The sequence below is a fragment of the Salvelinus sp. IW2-2015 genome, linkage group LG28 (genome assembly GCF_002910315.2).
Source record: "Salvelinus sp. IW2-2015 linkage group LG28, ASM291031v2, whole genome shotgun sequence".
Taxonomy (NCBI): domain Eukaryota; kingdom Metazoa; phylum Chordata; class Actinopteri; order Salmoniformes; family Salmonidae; genus Salvelinus; species Salvelinus sp. IW2-2015.
The window spans coordinates 6,076,536-6,095,364 of record NC_036868.1 but is presented as its reverse complement, the minus strand read 5'-3'; the positions used below and the strand labels follow the sequence as shown (position 1 = coordinate 6,095,364).

Here is an 18,829-nt window from a genome sequence, read left to right as displayed (position 1 = left end):
AGGTGGAAAAATATTTTTTGTTACATGTCAGAATGCATGAACATGCAAGCGTCAATCCATTTTAGATGGACCACAATCATTTATCCTGGCTTCACTGTCTGTATGTTGGTATCCTCAGAGAGAAGGCCAATCTGGCAGTGACCCTGAGCAATGCGAAGAATGAGGTCTTGGCCCATGCTGCCTTCTCTGATCACCCCATTGGAGACATTGTGGATCAAGCTTGTTGGGAACCATTCCTGCATGACAATTACAGTGCTGAAAAATACACGGTTTGTATCAACTAGAGAGATTTGTTCTTGTTTTCTTTCCTCTTCTCTGGGTTTAACCGTATTTTCTCGTCACGACAGCCTCTGAACACACTTTTCCTGCACCTCTTCGTGGCACAGCCGATCTTCTCCATCGGGAGTGCCAAAGAGATTGTAAGGTAGGAAGCACAGGAGGCTGGTGAGGGTAGGATGGCTCACTATAATGTCTGGAATGGAGTGAATGGAATGGTATCAAACATGGAAACCATGTGTTTGATGTGTTTGATACCATTCAATTTATTCCATTCCAACCATTACTATGAGCCGGTCCTCCCAAATTAAGGTGCCACCAGCCACCCGTGGTAAGGAGATTATCAATGTTTTCTATGTATGCAATCAGCAAAAAGCAGAGTGTCAAAGTGAGCAGCACTAATGAGTGATGGCATGGCATTGCTCATAATCATGTAACAACCCCTTTCATAACGTAGGCTCAAAAATATAACATGTTCAACTTTTCCATAATATAATAAGACTAGGTTTGAATCCTGTTTGTGGCAACTAGTGATACAGCAGTCTGCCATTCCTATACCACATATGCTTTTCCAATTTGATTCCACAGCCATTCCATAAAATTTCAGCATGAGAAATTAGATTCTCATGATGTGATATTGCATGCACTGTAGGTTCTTGACAGGGTGATGGATTGTGCAATAAGAAAAGTAAACATCTTCTTACAGAACTGTGTTCAATGCTATCACAGAGCTGCAATACATCTGCTTGGTCACCCCAACTAGTCGATGTCTAGGTAAGTGTGTAGTCCTTTTTTATAGAATATGTATTACAACATGTGTAATCGTATTAGTTAACTTTCTTCATCATGTATTCAAAAATATATGATTGTGAAGGATTCACAGTATGCCCACTCCCACTGTGTGTTTTCAGAGCGTGCACTGGTAACGATCTTTGAGCCCATGAAGAGTCAGAAGGATCCAGGGCCCCAGTGTTCAGCATTTGTGTGCCACAGACACAACTATTGCCCAAGGCTGCATGTCCGCCGAGCCAGGTCCTCATAGTCATTTTAACACACCTGCGTTCTGTACCATAGCACTTTTGCTTTATACTCTCAAATTTGATTTTGCCGTTCACAGTATGATAAATTACTTTTTGGAATTAAGGAATTCATTGTTTAATTCCAACCTGGTCTCAGAGCATATCATATTATTCTGTACGTAAAACCGAAGAAACTCAATTTAGTATATGTTAGGTTTCGTATTGTATGTATTAATTTCTGGATGTCCATCACCAATTTCGTAAGATAAGTTAGAAATTACAATTCGTATTATTAGTTACGAATTTGCAAAATGTACAATATGTTATGAATTTTATAAAGTATGATATGTTACGAATTGTAGCTAGGTGTCTAGCTGGCTAACGTTAGCTAGTGGGTTAAGGTTAAGGTTAAGTTTAGGAGATAGGTTGAATGGTTAAGGTTAGGGTTAGCAGAAGGGTTAGCTAACAGGGTTAAGGTTAGGGGTCGCCAGGCTGCTCATCATTACGCACACCTGTCACCATCGTTATGCACACCAGCGCTTCATTGGACTCACCTGGACTCTATCACGTCATTGATTGCCACCCTGTACTTGCTTCCCGTCTCCCACCGTCTGTAGTTACGGAAGCGATACAAGGGCCAGGGGCAGGGTTAGCTAAAAGGGTTAAGGGAAGGGTTAGCCAACATTCTAAGTAGTTAAAAGGTAGTAAGTAGTTCAAAAGTTGCTAATTAGCTCAAATGCAAAAGTTGTCCATGATGAGATTCGAACAACCTTTGGGGGCGTAATACGCCCACCCATCCACCCCGACCAACCACCCTACTTTTGTTTTTGCCTTAAGTAACCATCTTATGTAACCATACCAATTGTAACATATCATACTAATTTCAGAATCCCGGATTTACATTTACTATATTACGTCTAGTCTATGAGACCAGGCTGTTATTTCAATACGTTCACATGTATTTCTATTCTAATTTTAGTGAGTGATGATCCTTGGGTTGCTCATGGCTTTCATCAAGTGATTGACGCTTCTGTTACAGGGTGGAGGATCATGATGACCTCACACACATCTTTGCGGAGCAGACAAAGGCCCTCACAGGATCCTATGGGACTTACTTTCTGGCTGAACTCATTGAGGCTCAGGACGACGAAAATCATGCAGCTGTTTGTGAGGTCAGCTATGTTTACAGTTTTATTTCTTTGTTGTCATGAGAATATATTTATTTCTCCTTAATACATTCCAACTTCAGCCAAAACCACGGGAAAGGAAAAAACGTTAGCCCTTCTGATTATTAAGCTTTGGATCAAGTCAGCCATTTTGTTCTTTCTGATGTTATCTGTCTGTTTGTTTTATCATTGGCATCAGTAATCTCTGATCCACTGTCAGAGAGTTCAGTCCATTTAAAATGTAATAGCAACGGTGCAGATGCTTTTGCCTGGTTCACAGAAATCCTGCTAGGGTGAATTCCCCCAGGACTTAGAAGATGACAGATCTTTCCTCCCCTCCCTGCAACTCAAGCTGACACGTGTTCATGGCAGCATATGGTAGATGAGAGTTGACACTGCCAAGACAGGCTCTCACTGAACATATTGTGTCCAGACATCTGTAGGATTTTGTTTTTTTTGCCTGGATGTGTTCTCCATTCAGAGAACAAACAGCACAACACTTCCCAAGAGGGTTGTACTATTCAGCACTCAATTTTTTTAACAGCATTGCCAATTATTTACTTATTGTGTACTTTTTTTAAAGTTATAGCCTAGAATGAAATACTGTAATTGGTCAAGTTTGATAGTATGCACATGTATATTACTAGTGTTGATACACTTTATTTAATTACAAATGGCTTTACAGTAAAATGACTGTGTCTGTCTGTGTTCTGTCTTCACAGAATGAGGGAACTGCTGTGGGTTTCATAAGTGTGAGTGGTGACATCAACTTGAAGCTGCTCAACGAGTGCTTTGAGCTTGGGCCATTCAACGGTCTGTATAAGCCCAGTCCAGAGGACCTGACTGAGACTGCCCCTGAGCCAGAGGGAGAGGGGACTCCAGGGGACACCAACACCATCAGCCCACAGGATAGCACTGGAGAGGTGCAGTATGAGATGAATCTGACCCAGAAGGACCCATGTGTCCAAAATCAACAATACTGTAAGGCTATAACAGATGCAATTGTTAGGCATAATGTGACATATTGGTTTGATTAAATGAATTGCGAGGTATCATCACAGGACGTGGACCAGACAAAGGATTTTGATCAAGGTGGCGTTACAGAAATACCCAGTGAAGTATCAGAGGTAAACCAATTATGAATTCCTTATGGTATTTCCTTCATGTCCACCAGCTATGGGCTCTCATTCATCTCCTATTGATATATTAACACTGTATTGCTGTCATTGCAGCCAGGGGACAGCCAGGCTTGTGCAGCAGAGCCTCAGGGTTCAGAAGTGACTCTGGAACCAAGAGTCTCAGTAACACCCAATGCATTCTGTATTCAATTATTTGTCATCTACAAGAATTTTGAAATGAGGTAAGTTCAGGACAAAGTCACAAGCATAACATTGCTGTCTGATGAAAACCTCGTAACTCAATATTTGCCAATATTTGTATGTATTTATTGAAAGCAGTAAGTCCCCTCAATGTACTCTGAACATTTCATTACTCTAGGACCAATAAAAGGTATAAAAAAATAATTTGATTACTAAGTCATTAATTGATTAAGTAATTACCTAGTAATTATACTGGTATTGTTTGGATGAGAGTTTAACTAACCCATTTGAAAAAAGAATTCTGTTTTGGATAAATAAAGAGGAAATACATTCCCATTAATTGAAGGTGATCAAATGTAGTTTTGCTTTCTCCAATTTCACCACTTGATGAATGTGTGGAAACAACCTTTCACTAGTCATGGCAGCCCTCCAGTATGTATCTGTCTTTAGCTGTGTGATTGTTAGCTGGCTCCCGCTGCGTCTCTCTCTCTATCGCCTTACTGCCCAGCTGTTCTGCAATATGGAAGCCAGTTACTCCCCACCGAGAATGAGCATGTAATTAATGAGTATGGTGCATAAAGTGACAGCAACTTGAAGGAGAGAAGTACTGAGATGTGCGGGTTGCTTGGCCAGATTGCTTGGCCAGTTGTTCCACTGCTGTGATTTCCATGTTGGCTCTGATTAGAGCGTTGGCAGAGACACAGTTTCACTTAACTTCCCTCATTCATCTCCTCCTACAGATCGGTGGACTTCCTGCCCAATATATTTAAACTTTTCCCTGTAAGTACCCGCTAACAAATCTTATTACTTAACCATTTTTGATTGACATACTCATTGATTTCCACATTGTGGAGGCTCTTTGAAACTGAGGTTACTGCATGTGATAAGCATAAAGCCAATCTCCTTGTTTCTTCCACAGGACCGTGATTTCTGCATCATCTCTGTGCCCAAGCTGGCCCCTGAGTTCCCCCTCCTCCAGAGCTTCCTCAGAGTAGTACCACACCACACCAGCAGCCTGCCGCAGGAGCTCTACATCTTCCACCGCTCTGGCCTGCTCAAGTGGGTATTAGTATAGTCCCCAACAGAACATTTCAGTAGTTTTAGCCATTGACGTACATCTAAGGGTTTAGCATGAATGCATCTCCTTATTTATCTTACAAAGATTACATTGAGATGGATGTTATTGGATATTTGAAGAGAGATGTTTTTGGGGTGAGAAATCCCTGGATGTGTATATACAATGGAAGTTGCTTGTGTAATGTCAATCATGGTCTTGTTGTCTCCTCAGGACATTTGTGGTGAGTCTGGCAGTGTCTGCAGACAGGCCTGCAGTCTGTGACATGGTGAAGAGACTCAGTCTGCATGTGAGCCCTGCTGGAGGACGTGGACATGTTCTTCAAGGCCAACAGAGACATGGTCAGTGACAGACACATAGGGAATACTACTGCAAATAGGACAAAGGATAGTACAATAGCCACTAGCTCCATTTACCTTAGCTAGTCTCCGTTTATCAATCAGTCACACAAAACTGTTCCAGTGATTACAATTGTTATGTTGGAAGACTTGGAGTATCACTGATTGATTGATGGTTTTTGCAAGGAACCAACTAATTACCAATGTAAAACACATATTTCCAGTGGTGATTCACACCCAGCGTCAAAGCATGACTATGACAGAGCTCCAACACAGATAATTACTTTGGATATGAAAATGGATTCATAATCCATAATCCTCAAGTGTAATATCTCACTCTCTCTTTCTTTGTGTCTGTCTTCCAGGATGGAACACCTTGCAGGCATTTGTAGCCCATGTTCAGACCAACTAGTTGGGATTGTAATCATCAGAAATGAGGAGGTAGTTTTCTTGTTTACAGACTTCAATGGTATTTTGCTTTCATAGATTTAGTACTACTTTAATCTCTCTCTCTCTCTTTACTCCTCTCTCTCCTCACGCTCTCATCTCATCTCTCCCATCTTCTCTCATCATCTCGTCTCTCTCTCCTCTCTCTCTCTCTTCTCATCATCTCTCTCTCTCTCTTCTCTCTCTCTCATACTCTCTCTCTCTCTCTCTCTCTCTCTCTCTCTCTCTCTCTCAGGATATAGATTACATCCGAGCCAACTACAACATTGAGAACTTCATCTACTTCAGCCACCACCGCTATGAGGAGCACGGCCAGCTGTGTCACTTTGCCCTCAACCCCATCTTCCAGCACTACGCCAAACACTTCCTAAAGGAGGTCCTGCGGCTGGCACACAAATCCTGCCTCTACTACCCAATCTACCCTTCCTACCACAACCAGAAGGTGAGAGAAACAGACTGTAAAGCTCATATTGACTTCTCACCTTGCCCGTTCCACTGTGTGTGTGTGTGTGTGCATGTGTTCCTGTGTGCGTGCACATTGTGTTCAGTACCAGATATTCATAAGTGCAGTGTTCCTCAGTCCTTGTCCAGCCACTCTTCACCAACTCTCTCTGGGGTAGGAGAAGCAGGTGCTGATATAGGACTACCAGGTCCACCTCTCTGGACTGTTAGAATACATTTCCTCACTGTGTAGAGGCCTTCTCCTTGTCCTCATCCTCCTCCTTCCCCTCTGCTAATTAACTTCTACAAACATGCACCAGATGGTGAGGTGTAAATAGAATTATGGAATTATGGAAAATCTAATGGGAGAGGGAATCATTATTTGGGCAGTGGATGCTGGAGCATAGGGTTGGCCAGCCATGACCGAGGCAGTGGAAGTTATATTCAGTAGAAGTGGTTTCTATTCAGGAGCATGTTGATGGTCGTGTAAATCGTATCAAACAACCTCTTCATCAGAGCTAGTTATGTCTGCATCCCAAATGGCATCCCCTACAGAGCTCTTATGGGCCCTGGTCAAAAGTAGTGCCCTATATAGGGAATATTTTGCACCTGTTAGTCACCCCTTCCTTTGCCTCCATCAATGGTATAGCTGATAGGTATCACCTCCCCTGACCCTTGCCCCTTTTCCGCTCCCCTCAGAACTCATGTGCCCATTACCTGACCTCTGTTCTTAACTGCATGGTTCCGGTGCACCCGCGACGCCAGATTGTCTACCCTCTGGAGGAGCTGGGCATCAACGCGCCATCCAAGCAGATCACTAAGGACCAGGTGGGCACAGCAGCAGCTGATGAACAGGCTGGTTGGTGGTTTAACATGCCTGGGAATGAGGTTGGGCAAGTACCCACTGTCTCCAGGTTAACAGAATGAGAGGCAGAGAGATGATATGAGAAAGAAGAGAAATATCTTTCGTGTGTAATTTACATGCCCACAAGAGGGTGCTGCTTTAAAGTGGACGGATTCCCCGCTTAGCATGGAGTGTAGATAACATAGATATTTGTTTCAAACAGTAAAATATTGTGATGGATACAATTGGAAAATCATTTTATGTGAAAGGTAATTATTCCATCAAGGGTAAGGCACTCCATGGACAAATAGCATTGCAGTCTTGAACATTGCTTATAATTAGTTGTAGAGCTTTTTCAGTGGTATTGTATATGCACAACTTTTCTTTATTAGTCTTTCCACACCCAACTCCTCAGGCTATTTTTAAAGTGCTTGTATTAGTATAGATGAGGGCAGCAGATGGTTGCTCTGACAGATGGTTAGGAATGTTTGCCTCTGCTGTTTAACAGGTAAAGGAGCACAGTCCACTTACCACACAGTCAGTCATAAGCCACTGTCTGCCGCACCTGGTCTGCGTCTCAATAGTTGTAACTAGCTTCGTCTCCTTGTGTCCTCTTCCTCCATGATCACTGATGTGGGTGATGGGAGGAAAGGAGACAAGGAAAGGAAGGTATTTCAGACTTAATCAAACACTTATTTTGGATATGCAGCAAATGTAATATTATACTAAATCAGAACTTTATTAGGTAATACTTTCACCATATGATTGTCACTAATCACAGCATATATTCTTAGATGCACTATGCAGAAATCACTCCACCATTTCCTGGTTGCTAAAATTATAATAGCCTAATTTCAGTTTATGTGATAAAACAAGCAAGTATAGTGTAGAGAATCATTGTACCATCTAAATGTTGTGAAATATCTTTTCCATAACCAAAATAATGCTGATGTACAAAAACGAAAGTAAAAGACGCAAAACAAAATTTAAGAACAGGAAGCATAGAAATAGCGCTCATAGAACAGATCTACCGCTTCTTAGACTTGCTTTCAATGAGAATGACAGATCTATAATTGACATGTCTATGTGAATTTGGTCGGGTCACCCAAAATGTTACATATTGCAGCTTTAATATTTTATTTATAAAATTAATAATATCAATAGAGCTATAGCACACTGCATTTTCTGAACCATACGATATAAGCACAGTTATTCATGCTTTTTAATCTTAGATCATAGAATCAATCTGAGAGTACATGTTCCTATATGTGTCACATGCACCGCGTGGCACTCCCCTCTCCCTCAGTGTATTAACAGATACACCTGCATTCGCCCGTTCCAGGCCATCCAATTTAAAACCTCCATTTAGTAACACGGCAACCATCATATCCAGGCTGCCATGTAGATAAGAGGATAGCAGAGCGATGCCTCACAGCTTTGTCTCTTAGTGTATGTCCAAAATAGCACCCTATTCCCTATATAGTGCATTACTTTTGACCAGATCCCATTTGGTGCCATTTGTGACACAGCCTCAGCCTCGTAATCTAAGCCTGGTGTCCAGCACAGATGTATTAATCAGATTTAAAGCACCTGTTTCCTCTCTGTCAATACCAGATCTTATTACCCAGTGCCATGGTCACAGCACCCGGCCATTATGTTAGAGAAAAGGTTAGGCACCATTTCCACAAGGATAGGGAATAAGGACAGCTGCACTTGCCCACACTAGCCTATACCTACCTGCACCAGACAGAGCATGAATCAGACCTGCATCGTGTTGTTTGGTTAGCTGGAGTATTTCAGGTGATTATTATTTAGGGGGTTCGTTACAAAGCAGAATAAAGATGTAATTAACTGAACGGAGAATGTTCTTGCACTTTAATTACATAGGTTTGATTACATTTGGTCATTTTCACATGAAGTCAGAGTTTGAACTTATATGTGTTCTTTTAAGAACAGAGCAGGCACTACTGAGAATAGCATAAATATTACTTGAAGGTTAATTCCAACTGCAGGTTTCCCCTTCCTTTGGAGGTGTGCTGCCATTTTCAATCCAACAGGGAACCAATGTAACTAATTATGAGTGCTCTAGGACCAATTAGCACACTAAAATCACAGTTTGATTATTGGTGAGGAGATAGAAAATTCTGTGGATAACACAATGTTCTCTGCGTTCATTCTGACTCTATACCTTGCATTGAATGCTCTGACATTTGGACATTTATTTTCAATAGGGCCAGTACTCATAATAAAATAGTTAGTATTTAAGTAGGAGCATTGGCACTTATTACATTTCACTCAGCATTTCCAGTGGAACATCAAACTTTAAGACATTTCCATATTTTTTGTATAAATGCTGCTAAAATAATATTAAGATTTTTTTTCTGAAAACTGGTACTCTCTTTTCTGTAGTTAAGTGCTCTGATAAATGCCAGTCTCTGGGTTTTAGGCCATTGTCATTCAAATAAACCCAAATGGGAAAATGGTGTGCACATTAATACACCTTTTAGGAACGCAATAATTATGTTTGTCATCTACAGTACCAGTCAAAAGTTTGGACACACCTACTCATTCAAAGGTTTTTCTTTAGTTTTACTATATTCTACATTGCAGAATAAAGTGAAGACATCAAAACTATGAAATAACACATGTAGTAACCAAAAAAGTGTTAAATAAATCAAAATATATTTTATGTTTTAGATTCTTCAAAGTAGCCACCTATTGCCTTGATGACAGCTTTTCACACTCTTGGCATTCTCTCAATCAGCTTCACCTGGAGTTCCCACATATGCTGAGCACTTGTTGGCTGCTTTTCCTTCGCTCTGCGGTCCAACTCATCCCAAACCATCTCAATTGGGTTGAGGTCGGGTGATTGTGGAGGCCAAGTCATCTGATGCAGCACTCCATCACTCTCCTTCTTGGTCAAATAGCACTTACACAGCCTGGAGGTGGGTTGGGTCATTGTCCTGTTGAAAAACAAATGATAGTCCCGCTAAGAGAGAACCAGATGGGATGGCATATCGCTGCAGAATGCAGTGGTAGCCATGCTAGTTAAGTGCAGCAAAGCACCCCCACACCTCCTCCTCCATGCTTCATGGAGGGAACCAAACATGCGGAGATCATCCATTCACCTACTCTGCGTCTCTCAAAGACATGACGGTTTTAACCAAAAATCTCACATTTGGACTCATCAGACCAAAGGACAGATTTCCACCGGTCTAATGTCCATTGCTCGTGTTTCTTGGCCCAAGCAAGTCTCTTCTTATTATTGGTGTCCTTTAGTAGTGGTTTCTTTGCAGCAATTCGACCACGAAGGCCTGATTCACACAGTCTCCTCTGAACAAATCAAATCAAATGTATTTATATAGCCCTTCTTACATCAGCTGATATATCAAAGTGCTGTACAGAAACCCAGCCTAAACCCCAAACAGCAAGCAATGCCGGTGTAGAAGCACGGTGGCTAGGAAAAACTCCCTAGAAAGGCCAAAACCTTGGAAGAAACCTAGAGAGGAACCAGGCTATGAGGGGTGGCCAGTCCTCTTCTGGCTGTGCCGGGTGGAGATTATAACAGAACATGGCCAAGATGTTCAAATGTTCATAAATGACCAGCATGGTCAAATAATAAGAATCACAGTAGTTGTCGAGGGCGCAACAAGTCAGCTCCTCAGGAGTAAATGTCAGTTGCTTTTCATAGCCGATCATTGAGAGTATCTCTACCGCTCCTGCTGTCTCAAGAGACTTGAAAACAGCAGGTATGGGACAGGTAGCACGTCCGGTGAACAGGTCAGGGTTCCATAGCCGCAGGCAGAACAGTTGAAACTGGAGCAGCAGCATGGCCAGGTGGACTGGGGACAGCAAGGAGTCATCATGCCAGGTAGTCCTGAGGCATGGTCCTAGGGCTGAGAGAATTAGAGAGAGCATACTTAAATTCACACAGGACACTGGATAAAACAGGAGAAATACTCCAGATATAACAGACTGACCCTAGCCCCCCGACACATAAACTACTGCAGCATCAATACTGGAGGCTGAGACAGGAGGGGTCAGGAGACACTGTAGCCCCATCTGATGATACCCCCGGACAGGGCCAAACAGGCAGGATATAACCCCACCCACTTTGCCAAAGCACAGCCCCCACACCACTAGAGGGAAAGCTTCAACCACCAACTTACCATCCTGAGACAAGGCCGAGTATAGCCCACAAAGATCTCCGCCACGTCACAACCCAAGGGGGGCGCCAACCCAGACAGGAAGACCACGTCAGCGACTCAACTCACTCAAGTGACGCACCCATCCTAGGGACAGTTGATGTTGAGATGTGTCTGTTACTTGAACTCAATTAAGCATTTATTTGGGCTGCAATTTCTGAGGCTCGTAACTCTAATGAACTTATCCTCTGCAGCAGAGGTAACTCTGGGTCTTCCTTTCCTGTGGCGGTCCTCACCAGTTTCATCAAAGCACTTGAGGGTTTTTGCGACTGCACTTGAAGAAACGTTCAAAGTTCTTCAAATTTTCCACATTGACTGACCTTCATGTCTTAAAGTAATGATGGACTGTTGTTTCTTGTTGCTTATTTAAACTGTTCTTGCCATAATATGGACTTGGTCTTTTACCAAATAGGGCTATTTTCTGCATACCACCCCTACCTTGTCACAACACAACTGATTGACTCAAATGCATTAAGAAGGAAAGAAATTTCACAAATTAACTTTTAACAAAGCACACCTGTTAATTGAAATGCATTCCAGGTGACTACCTCATGAAGAGTGTGCAAAGCTGTCATCAAGGCAAAGGGTGGCTACTTAATCTGAAATATAAAATATATTTTGATTTCTTTAACACTTTTTTGGTTACTACATGTGTTATTTCATAGTTATGATGTCTTCACTATTATTCTACAATGTAGAAAATAGTCAAAATAAAGAAAAACCTTTGAATGAGTAGGTGTGTCCAAAACTTTTGACTGGTACTGCGAGGACAGACGCTGGGAGACGAGAAGCAAGTACAGGGAGTGTTCTTTAATGACTAACGGACAAGAAACAAACCACGGACAGTGTCTGGATGGGAAACAAAATTACATTAATGCTGACCCGGGGAACAAACTGAGGAACAGACAGATATAGAGGGAGCAATCAACAAAGTGAAGGAGTCCAGGTGAATCCAATGAAGCGCTGATGCGCGTAATGCTGGTGACAGGTGTGCATAATGATGGGCAGCCTGGTGCCCTTGAGAGCCAAAGAGGGGGAGCGGGAGCAGGCGTGACAGGTACTGTATATTGGTTAGATTGCTGGAGAACTCTTCTGAAGTAATCAAATGGATGAATCTGTGACTTTTACACACGCTGTCTCTCTCTTCTCCTCAGGTCTCGTATGCTCTCAACCACATCAACCGAAAACTAACCATGGAACCAAAAGTCACCATCAATGCCAGGATCGTGGTAGTGGGGGCATCAGACACTGGCTTAGCATTTCTGGAGGTGCTTGCTTTCTGGTAATGAGAAATTGTATACATGGCATTCATAAATTGCATTTAGAATTGTGTGTATTAGAGGAAGCTCAATGACATCCTCCTCTAGATGATTGTAATTAGTGGGAGTGACTGGTAGGTATTAGAGCACCAGTGTGTGCAGCTTTAGCAGCGGTGATTAGTAGAAATATGAGTATACCCACCCAGAGCAACATGTGTGAATGCATAACCATTCCTTCTCCCACCAAGGCAATCTTACAGCCAGCTTAGTATTGGCCTGAATTCATGGTTACCTTCAAACAAACACCAATACCACACCTTTTGTTATTACAGTATGTTTTGCATAGGTAAAGAAAGCTTATTTATGACTATCTACACATGCGGTGTGCAGATTCTTGCTTAAGTCTTGATGTTTAGTTGATTTGATGAATGAGTCATTATATCTGTAGGCTTGGATGAAAGCCTGCAAACACGACAACCCTCCTTGACCATGAGTAAAAACACTTGTCTAAAGTGTATGTCAACAGCATTCACTTTCAGAATGACTTTTCTCCTGAATTCGCCTTTTATTCCAGGCATCCAATATCTGGAAATGTCGCCAGACTTTTGGTTGGCTAGAAAGAGGTGGCGCTGCTAAAATGTTTGTATTCATTCCGTCTTTGAGATGAACTGTTCCTCCAAACAATATGGCGTCTAGGTTCTGCTCATTCGCCGCCAGCCGATAACTGCCAAGCAACCGGGTCATTGTGTGTGGATGTGAAAGCAGCGCGGAGGGAGGGAGCGTGCATAACTCAGTGAGGGGGTTGGCAGGCAGGGGCGGCGGGGCGATGGGCACACAGCTGCCTGGGGCTGGCATTCAGGAGGGCCCGGAGCTGGCCCTTTAATTAGACACTCCACTGTTCTCCTGTCAGGGATCTTCTGCAGCGATCTGTGTTTGCTGTCACTAATGACTTGACTAATGAGGCAGTTAGTGTCCACTAAACTAATGGTGAGGCGGTGCTAGCAGTGGGCCGGCTGAGTGATGGGTCAGCTTGGGCCCTGCTGGGCCCCCTTATCAGGCCAACTCAAACGGCTGGCCTCCAGCTTTCCATCCTCCTCCATCCAGCCCACCCCCACTCCTCCACTCCTCAGTGGGACAGGGTCAGATCAGGGGGAGCAGGGCAGACAGATAAAGAGCTGGTGGGGTGGCTCGGCCTCTCTGCCTGGTGGTCAGTGGGGTGGGGGGAGTGGAGCATCGGGGTCACAGCGGTTGTCTGTCAGCGCCTGATAACAGACAGACAGAAAGCCAGGAGGTAACGTCCAGAACGCAATAAGAGGCCTTAATGCCTCAGTGCTGGGCGTTAAACCCACCTTCTGGCTCAGATTAACACGGAAATTTGGATTAAAATGAGCTCTGATTATTCTCTGTTCACCAGAAAACACACTGGATTAGGCTGCCGTTTTTAACAAAGACTGTAGTTTAGTTAGTTTCTCTATACAGCAAGCCAAGTGTTAAAATCTATCAACATTAAAGGGTTGTAATAACTATTGTGTGTTGAAAGAACAAGTTTGTGTTGCCGTAAAAGGTATTTGTTCACTTCCTACACACATTTGTGACTTAGAGGCAGTGCATTCATTAGCCAAAATCAATCACTTTCCCTCCCAGAGAGAGGCAGCAGACTTGCAGGCGATCTAAAGCTTGACATGACATGGCTCAGCTCAGTGTACATCTCCTTTTCACACAACACCATTGAGGCTTTCTCTGTTGTATCACCAATAGGGATAATGTCCATTTGGCACAGAACAAAGGAGGACATTTACATCACAAGAGACCTTTTACACTCCTGATAGTAAACGCATAAGAGGAACACTACAGACTGGGGACAAAACCAGACAAAACAAAAGGAAGGGATTTTACTATGAGGTTTAGAAAATAAAGGATTTTTAATGCATACCGATGTAGATGAAATGCAATAGGGGTATTAGATGGAACCATTCAGCTGCATCTGCGCCCCCTCACTCAGCTCTTAGAGAATAACAGAACACTGCAGACAGAGAGAGCCTGTGCTCATTTCTCTGTGATGTCCTCTATTCTTCCTGGAACCCATGTACTATATGTTAGGTATTAGATTTTCCCCACTACTAGAAAATGGAACAGGAACGCTGAAAGATAATTATTGGCGAAATACAGTGTTTTGATCATCAGGTCAAGAGCATCTGTGTTTAGGTAGGATGAGGTCATCATTTCTGAGAAAATACGCGTGCTCCTATTATGCACTGCACAGTAGCTGCACTCATGAGTCAGGGTTATCTTCCCAGTAAACAGTATGTTCCTTTCCTTCTCCAGCCCACACCTGAGGTTCAATAACATGACTCTGATCTCCACGCATGGCTTCCCAGGCTACTACACCAATGAAAAGATGAGATTCTTGTCCACAAGGTGAGACACTTGCAGCTTCTCTTGTTGTCATTTGTCCTACGTGGTGGACTGTAGTCGTCAATTGAAAACTCATTAATGCTTGTGCATTATTTAATCTTTCGCGTTCGAGGATGTCTTTCAACGGGCTCCATAATACGCTAGGATACAAAAATGTTTACCTTTGTGCCCCTGTCCGCTGCCCACAGTCATAGCTCCAGCGACAGGGACCATGCCCAGATGTCTCTACGCTCCTGGATCAACGTGGTGACAGGCAAGATGGTGGGCATCGACAGGGCAGCCAAGCATGTACTGGTGTCTGGGGGCAGGAAAGTGCCTTATGATCATCTCATCCTCTGTACAGGCCAGCAGTACCAGGTTGGAGGGACATCCTGCATATAACATTATAATTAGTTGTAGTATATGTATAATATGTTTTATGTCATAGTGTTGGGGGAAATTAAAGCACAATTTCTATAGTGTCATTTATTTTATTTTGTCACAATAGTCATCATTTCATAATCACATGATTCTGTATTGATGTTCTAAAACCTGAATGATTGCTGTGAGGATTTCTGGGTTCGTCCCTGCTAGGTTCCCTGTCCCACTGGTGTGGATGGCAGTCTTCTTCCACCCAAAATCCAGCTCCCAGCCCAGCCCCGCCGTAGATACACCGGGACCGTCCCATCCAACCTCTTCACCCTCAACGACCACCACGACTGTGTGACCGCTTACCAGTGGCTGCTCAACAACTTTGTGGAGCTGAAGGGTATGTATGTGGCCTGGATACCAATCTGTTTCTGCCATCATGCCACTCCTTGCCACTCCTTGTCATGCCAAGCAAAATGTGAGGATTGACACATACTGGCTGCTAACCAGGTGAGTATGTACACTGAGTATACAAAACATTATGTTCTTTCCATGACAGACTGACCAGGTGAATCCAGGTGAAAGCTAGGATCTCTTATTAATGTCACCTGTTAAATCCACTTCAATCAGTGTAGATGAAGGGAAGGAGACAGGTTAAAGAAGGATTTTTAAGCATTGAGACAATTAAGAAAAGGATTGTGTATGTGGGCCATCAGAGCGTGAATGGGCGAGACAAAAGTTTGAAGTGCCTTTGAACAGGTATGGTAGGAGGTGCCAGGTGCACCAATTTGTGTCAAGAACTGCAACACTTCTGAGTTTTTCACGCTCAACAGTTTCCCGTGTGTATCAAGAATGGGCCACCACAGACTTTCGGTGACGCAATTTAGGAAATGGCTGCCGGATTTTTCGTACTGCACATCGGTTGGGTATTTCCCCCATAAATTCAAGTATTTACTCTATTATAGTATTATAGTAACTTATGCTACAATAGAAAAGGGGGAAGCAGGAAAAGGTTGTGGAGCTACAACGATAGTCCGTAACAAGGTAGAAGAAACTAAAATTGTCGACGAAACAGAGATGGCTAATGCTAGCACAAATGAGCTAGCAGCAGCAAAATATCCCTCTTTCCGTGAGGTGATAAAGGAGGAATTCCACTTTCGAAAGGAAATCCGAAAAGATGTACGAAAATAACTACATGAGTTCGAGAAGGACATTAACCAGAAACTTGAAGGAAACAAAGAAGAACTTCACCGCATATCTACAAGAATGGGGGATGCAGAACAGCACATTGGGGAAACGGATACATAGAACACTGCGATAAAGGACGCGCTTGTACAGTCTTTGAAAAGCCAGCACGCACTACAGGCAAAAGTGACAGAACTCGAAGGTGTTTCACGTCGTATTAACATGAAACTTTATTCTGTGGTCGAGGGAACAGAAAAATACTCAATGCCCAAATTCGTGGAGGGTGTATTCAAATAAATACTTGAAGACGAAACTGACTTGGGAATCGAGAGAGCACACCGAGCTCTGGCCTCAAAACCCCTCAGTGGTGACCTACCAAGATCCATAGTTGTGCACTTCCTACAATTCTTAGTCAAAGAGAAAGTCCTCCGTGCAGCCTGGAAAAAGCCTGTTAACTTCCAAAGCCAACAAGTGTTCTTTGATCATGACTATGCGGGAGAGATGCTGAAAATAAGGAAGGAATACTCCCCAATTAAGAAGGTACTAAAAGAGAAAGAGATTCGTTTCCAAACAACATTCCCGGCAAAGATGTGAGTATTTCTGGATAACAACCCGGTTTCATAATAGCATGCAGGCTGCTGAAGACCTGAAGTCGAGGGGCGTCCCAGTGGAGTATACCATCAGGAGACAGGCGTCTTCATTGGCTGAAAGACTCGTGGTCGGCGGGCAGAGTCGCGGAGAAAGAGGGAAGTCACCTTGGCGAGAGGACCTTCACATTCGAGAGAGACTCAGGCATTTCCAACAAAGATAGAAACTAACTAATCGAATTTTACGGACTTAATAGTCACAGCGAGATGTTAGACTTATTGGACCATTATGGTTGACATTGCAAGAGGTAAAACAGCTCCCATATTTTCCCCCACTGCTTTGTAAGGGTGAGAACCCTAAAGTATGTGGCCTACATGGACACATTACGTATGGTCACGTTATTAACAGATCTATTAGCTAATGTTATCCTGGCCGTGTGGTGCCAGGACAACAACCTCTCCCTCAACGTGATCAAGACAAAGGAGATGATTGTGGACTACAGGAAAAGGAGGACCGAGCACGCCCCCATTCTCATCGAAGGGGCTGTAGTGGAGCAGGTTGAGAGCTTCCTTGGTGTCCACATCACCAACAAACTAACATGGTCCAAGCACACCAAGACAGTCGTGAAGAGGGCACGACAAAACCTATTCCCCCTCAGGAGACTGAAAAGATTTGCCATGGGTCCTCAGATCCTCAAAAGGTTGTACAGCTGCACCATCGAGAACATCCTGACTGGTTGCCTCACTGCCTGGTATGGCAACTGCTCGGCCTCCGACCGCAAGGCACTACAGAGAGTAGTGCGTACGATCCAGTACATCACTGGGGCTAAGCTTCCTGCCATCCAGGACCTCAATACCAGGCGGTGTCAGAGGAAAGCCCTAGAAATTGTCAAAGTCTCCAGCCACCCTAGTCATAGACTGTTCTCTCTGCTACCGCACGGCAAGTGGTACCGGAATGCCAAGTGTAGGTCCAAGAGGCTTCTAAACAGCTTCTACCCCCAAGCCATAAAACTCCTGAACATCTAATCCAATGGCTATCCAGATTATTTTCATTGCCCCCCCTCTTTTACACCGCTGCTACTCTCTGTTATTATCTATGCATAGTCACTTTAATAACTCTACCTACATGTACATATTACCTCAATTACCTCGACTAACCGGTGCCCCCGCACATTGACTCTGTACTGGTACACCCTGTATATAGTCTCGCTATTGTTATTTTACTGCTGCTCTTTAATTACTTGTTACTTTTATTTCTTATTCTTATTCGTATTTTTTAAACTGCATTGTTGGTTAGGGGCTTGTAAGTAAGTATTTCACTGTTGTATTCGGCGCATGTGACTAATAAAATTTGATTTGATTTGATGACACTGACAACGAGGTGACAGAAGGACATATTGTATCTTGGGGAGGATTCAATGAATGGACTGCATATGGTTGATGGCTTATATAGGCTATTCTAGGATATAAGATATGGACCAGACTGTTACTGTTCCATTATTTATCCTCTGTTACATTACACTTCTACTTTGCTCTTGTAATTATCCGATGTGTCTAGGCGACAAAAAGGCGTCATTTTTATTTGGTTCCAACAGGTTTTGGTTCAGACTGCATCACGCATTTTGATACTTGAGCAAGGGGCTTTCCAGCGGTCAGGTTCATTCCCTCAAACTCCAGAGGCAAGGGACAATCCTCTGACATGGGAGTCCTTATAGCAAAGTCTCTTCCCACTTTGGTTTACTTTTCTATTGTTCTTGATTTTTTCATTCTTTTTTAGGTTCATGTTAAGCAGGCTGTTATGGTACACAGGTTTTGGGGTTTATATTGATGCATCATCTGGATTTAAGGTCATAAGTCTCATTGTTAACAGACTGGGGAGTGCCATCAAGAGAAGTAAGGTAATAG

At 43.2% G+C, this 18,829-nt stretch overlaps 1 protein-coding gene across 1 annotated transcript in view; it reads left to right on the top strand.

Moving 5' to 3' along the window:
- The window catches only part of LOC111954073 (cilia- and flagella-associated protein 61-like), a 36,725-nt gene that overhangs the window by 644 nt on the left and 17,252 nt on the right, over nucleotides 1–18,829 (top strand). Inside the window, 20 exon segments of the mRNA XM_070435941.1 lie at nucleotides 119–269; nucleotides 348–424; nucleotides 983–1,050; nucleotides 1,188–1,308; nucleotides 2,335–2,467; nucleotides 3,184–3,384; nucleotides 3,523–3,588; nucleotides 3,694–3,821; nucleotides 4,521–4,560; nucleotides 4,700–4,839; nucleotides 5,069–5,150; nucleotides 5,152–5,200; nucleotides 5,559–5,594; nucleotides 5,597–5,634; nucleotides 5,876–6,082; nucleotides 6,781–6,909; nucleotides 12,285–12,412; nucleotides 14,715–14,807; nucleotides 14,993–15,161; nucleotides 15,378–15,552. Of these exon segments, the coding sequence (XP_070292042.1) occupies nucleotides 119–269; nucleotides 348–424; nucleotides 983–1,050; nucleotides 1,188–1,308; nucleotides 2,335–2,467; nucleotides 3,184–3,384; nucleotides 3,523–3,588; nucleotides 3,694–3,821; nucleotides 4,521–4,560; nucleotides 4,700–4,839; nucleotides 5,069–5,150; nucleotides 5,152–5,200; nucleotides 5,559–5,594; nucleotides 5,597–5,634; nucleotides 5,876–6,082; nucleotides 6,781–6,909; nucleotides 12,285–12,412; nucleotides 14,715–14,807; nucleotides 14,993–15,161; nucleotides 15,378–15,552 (2,231 nt within the window).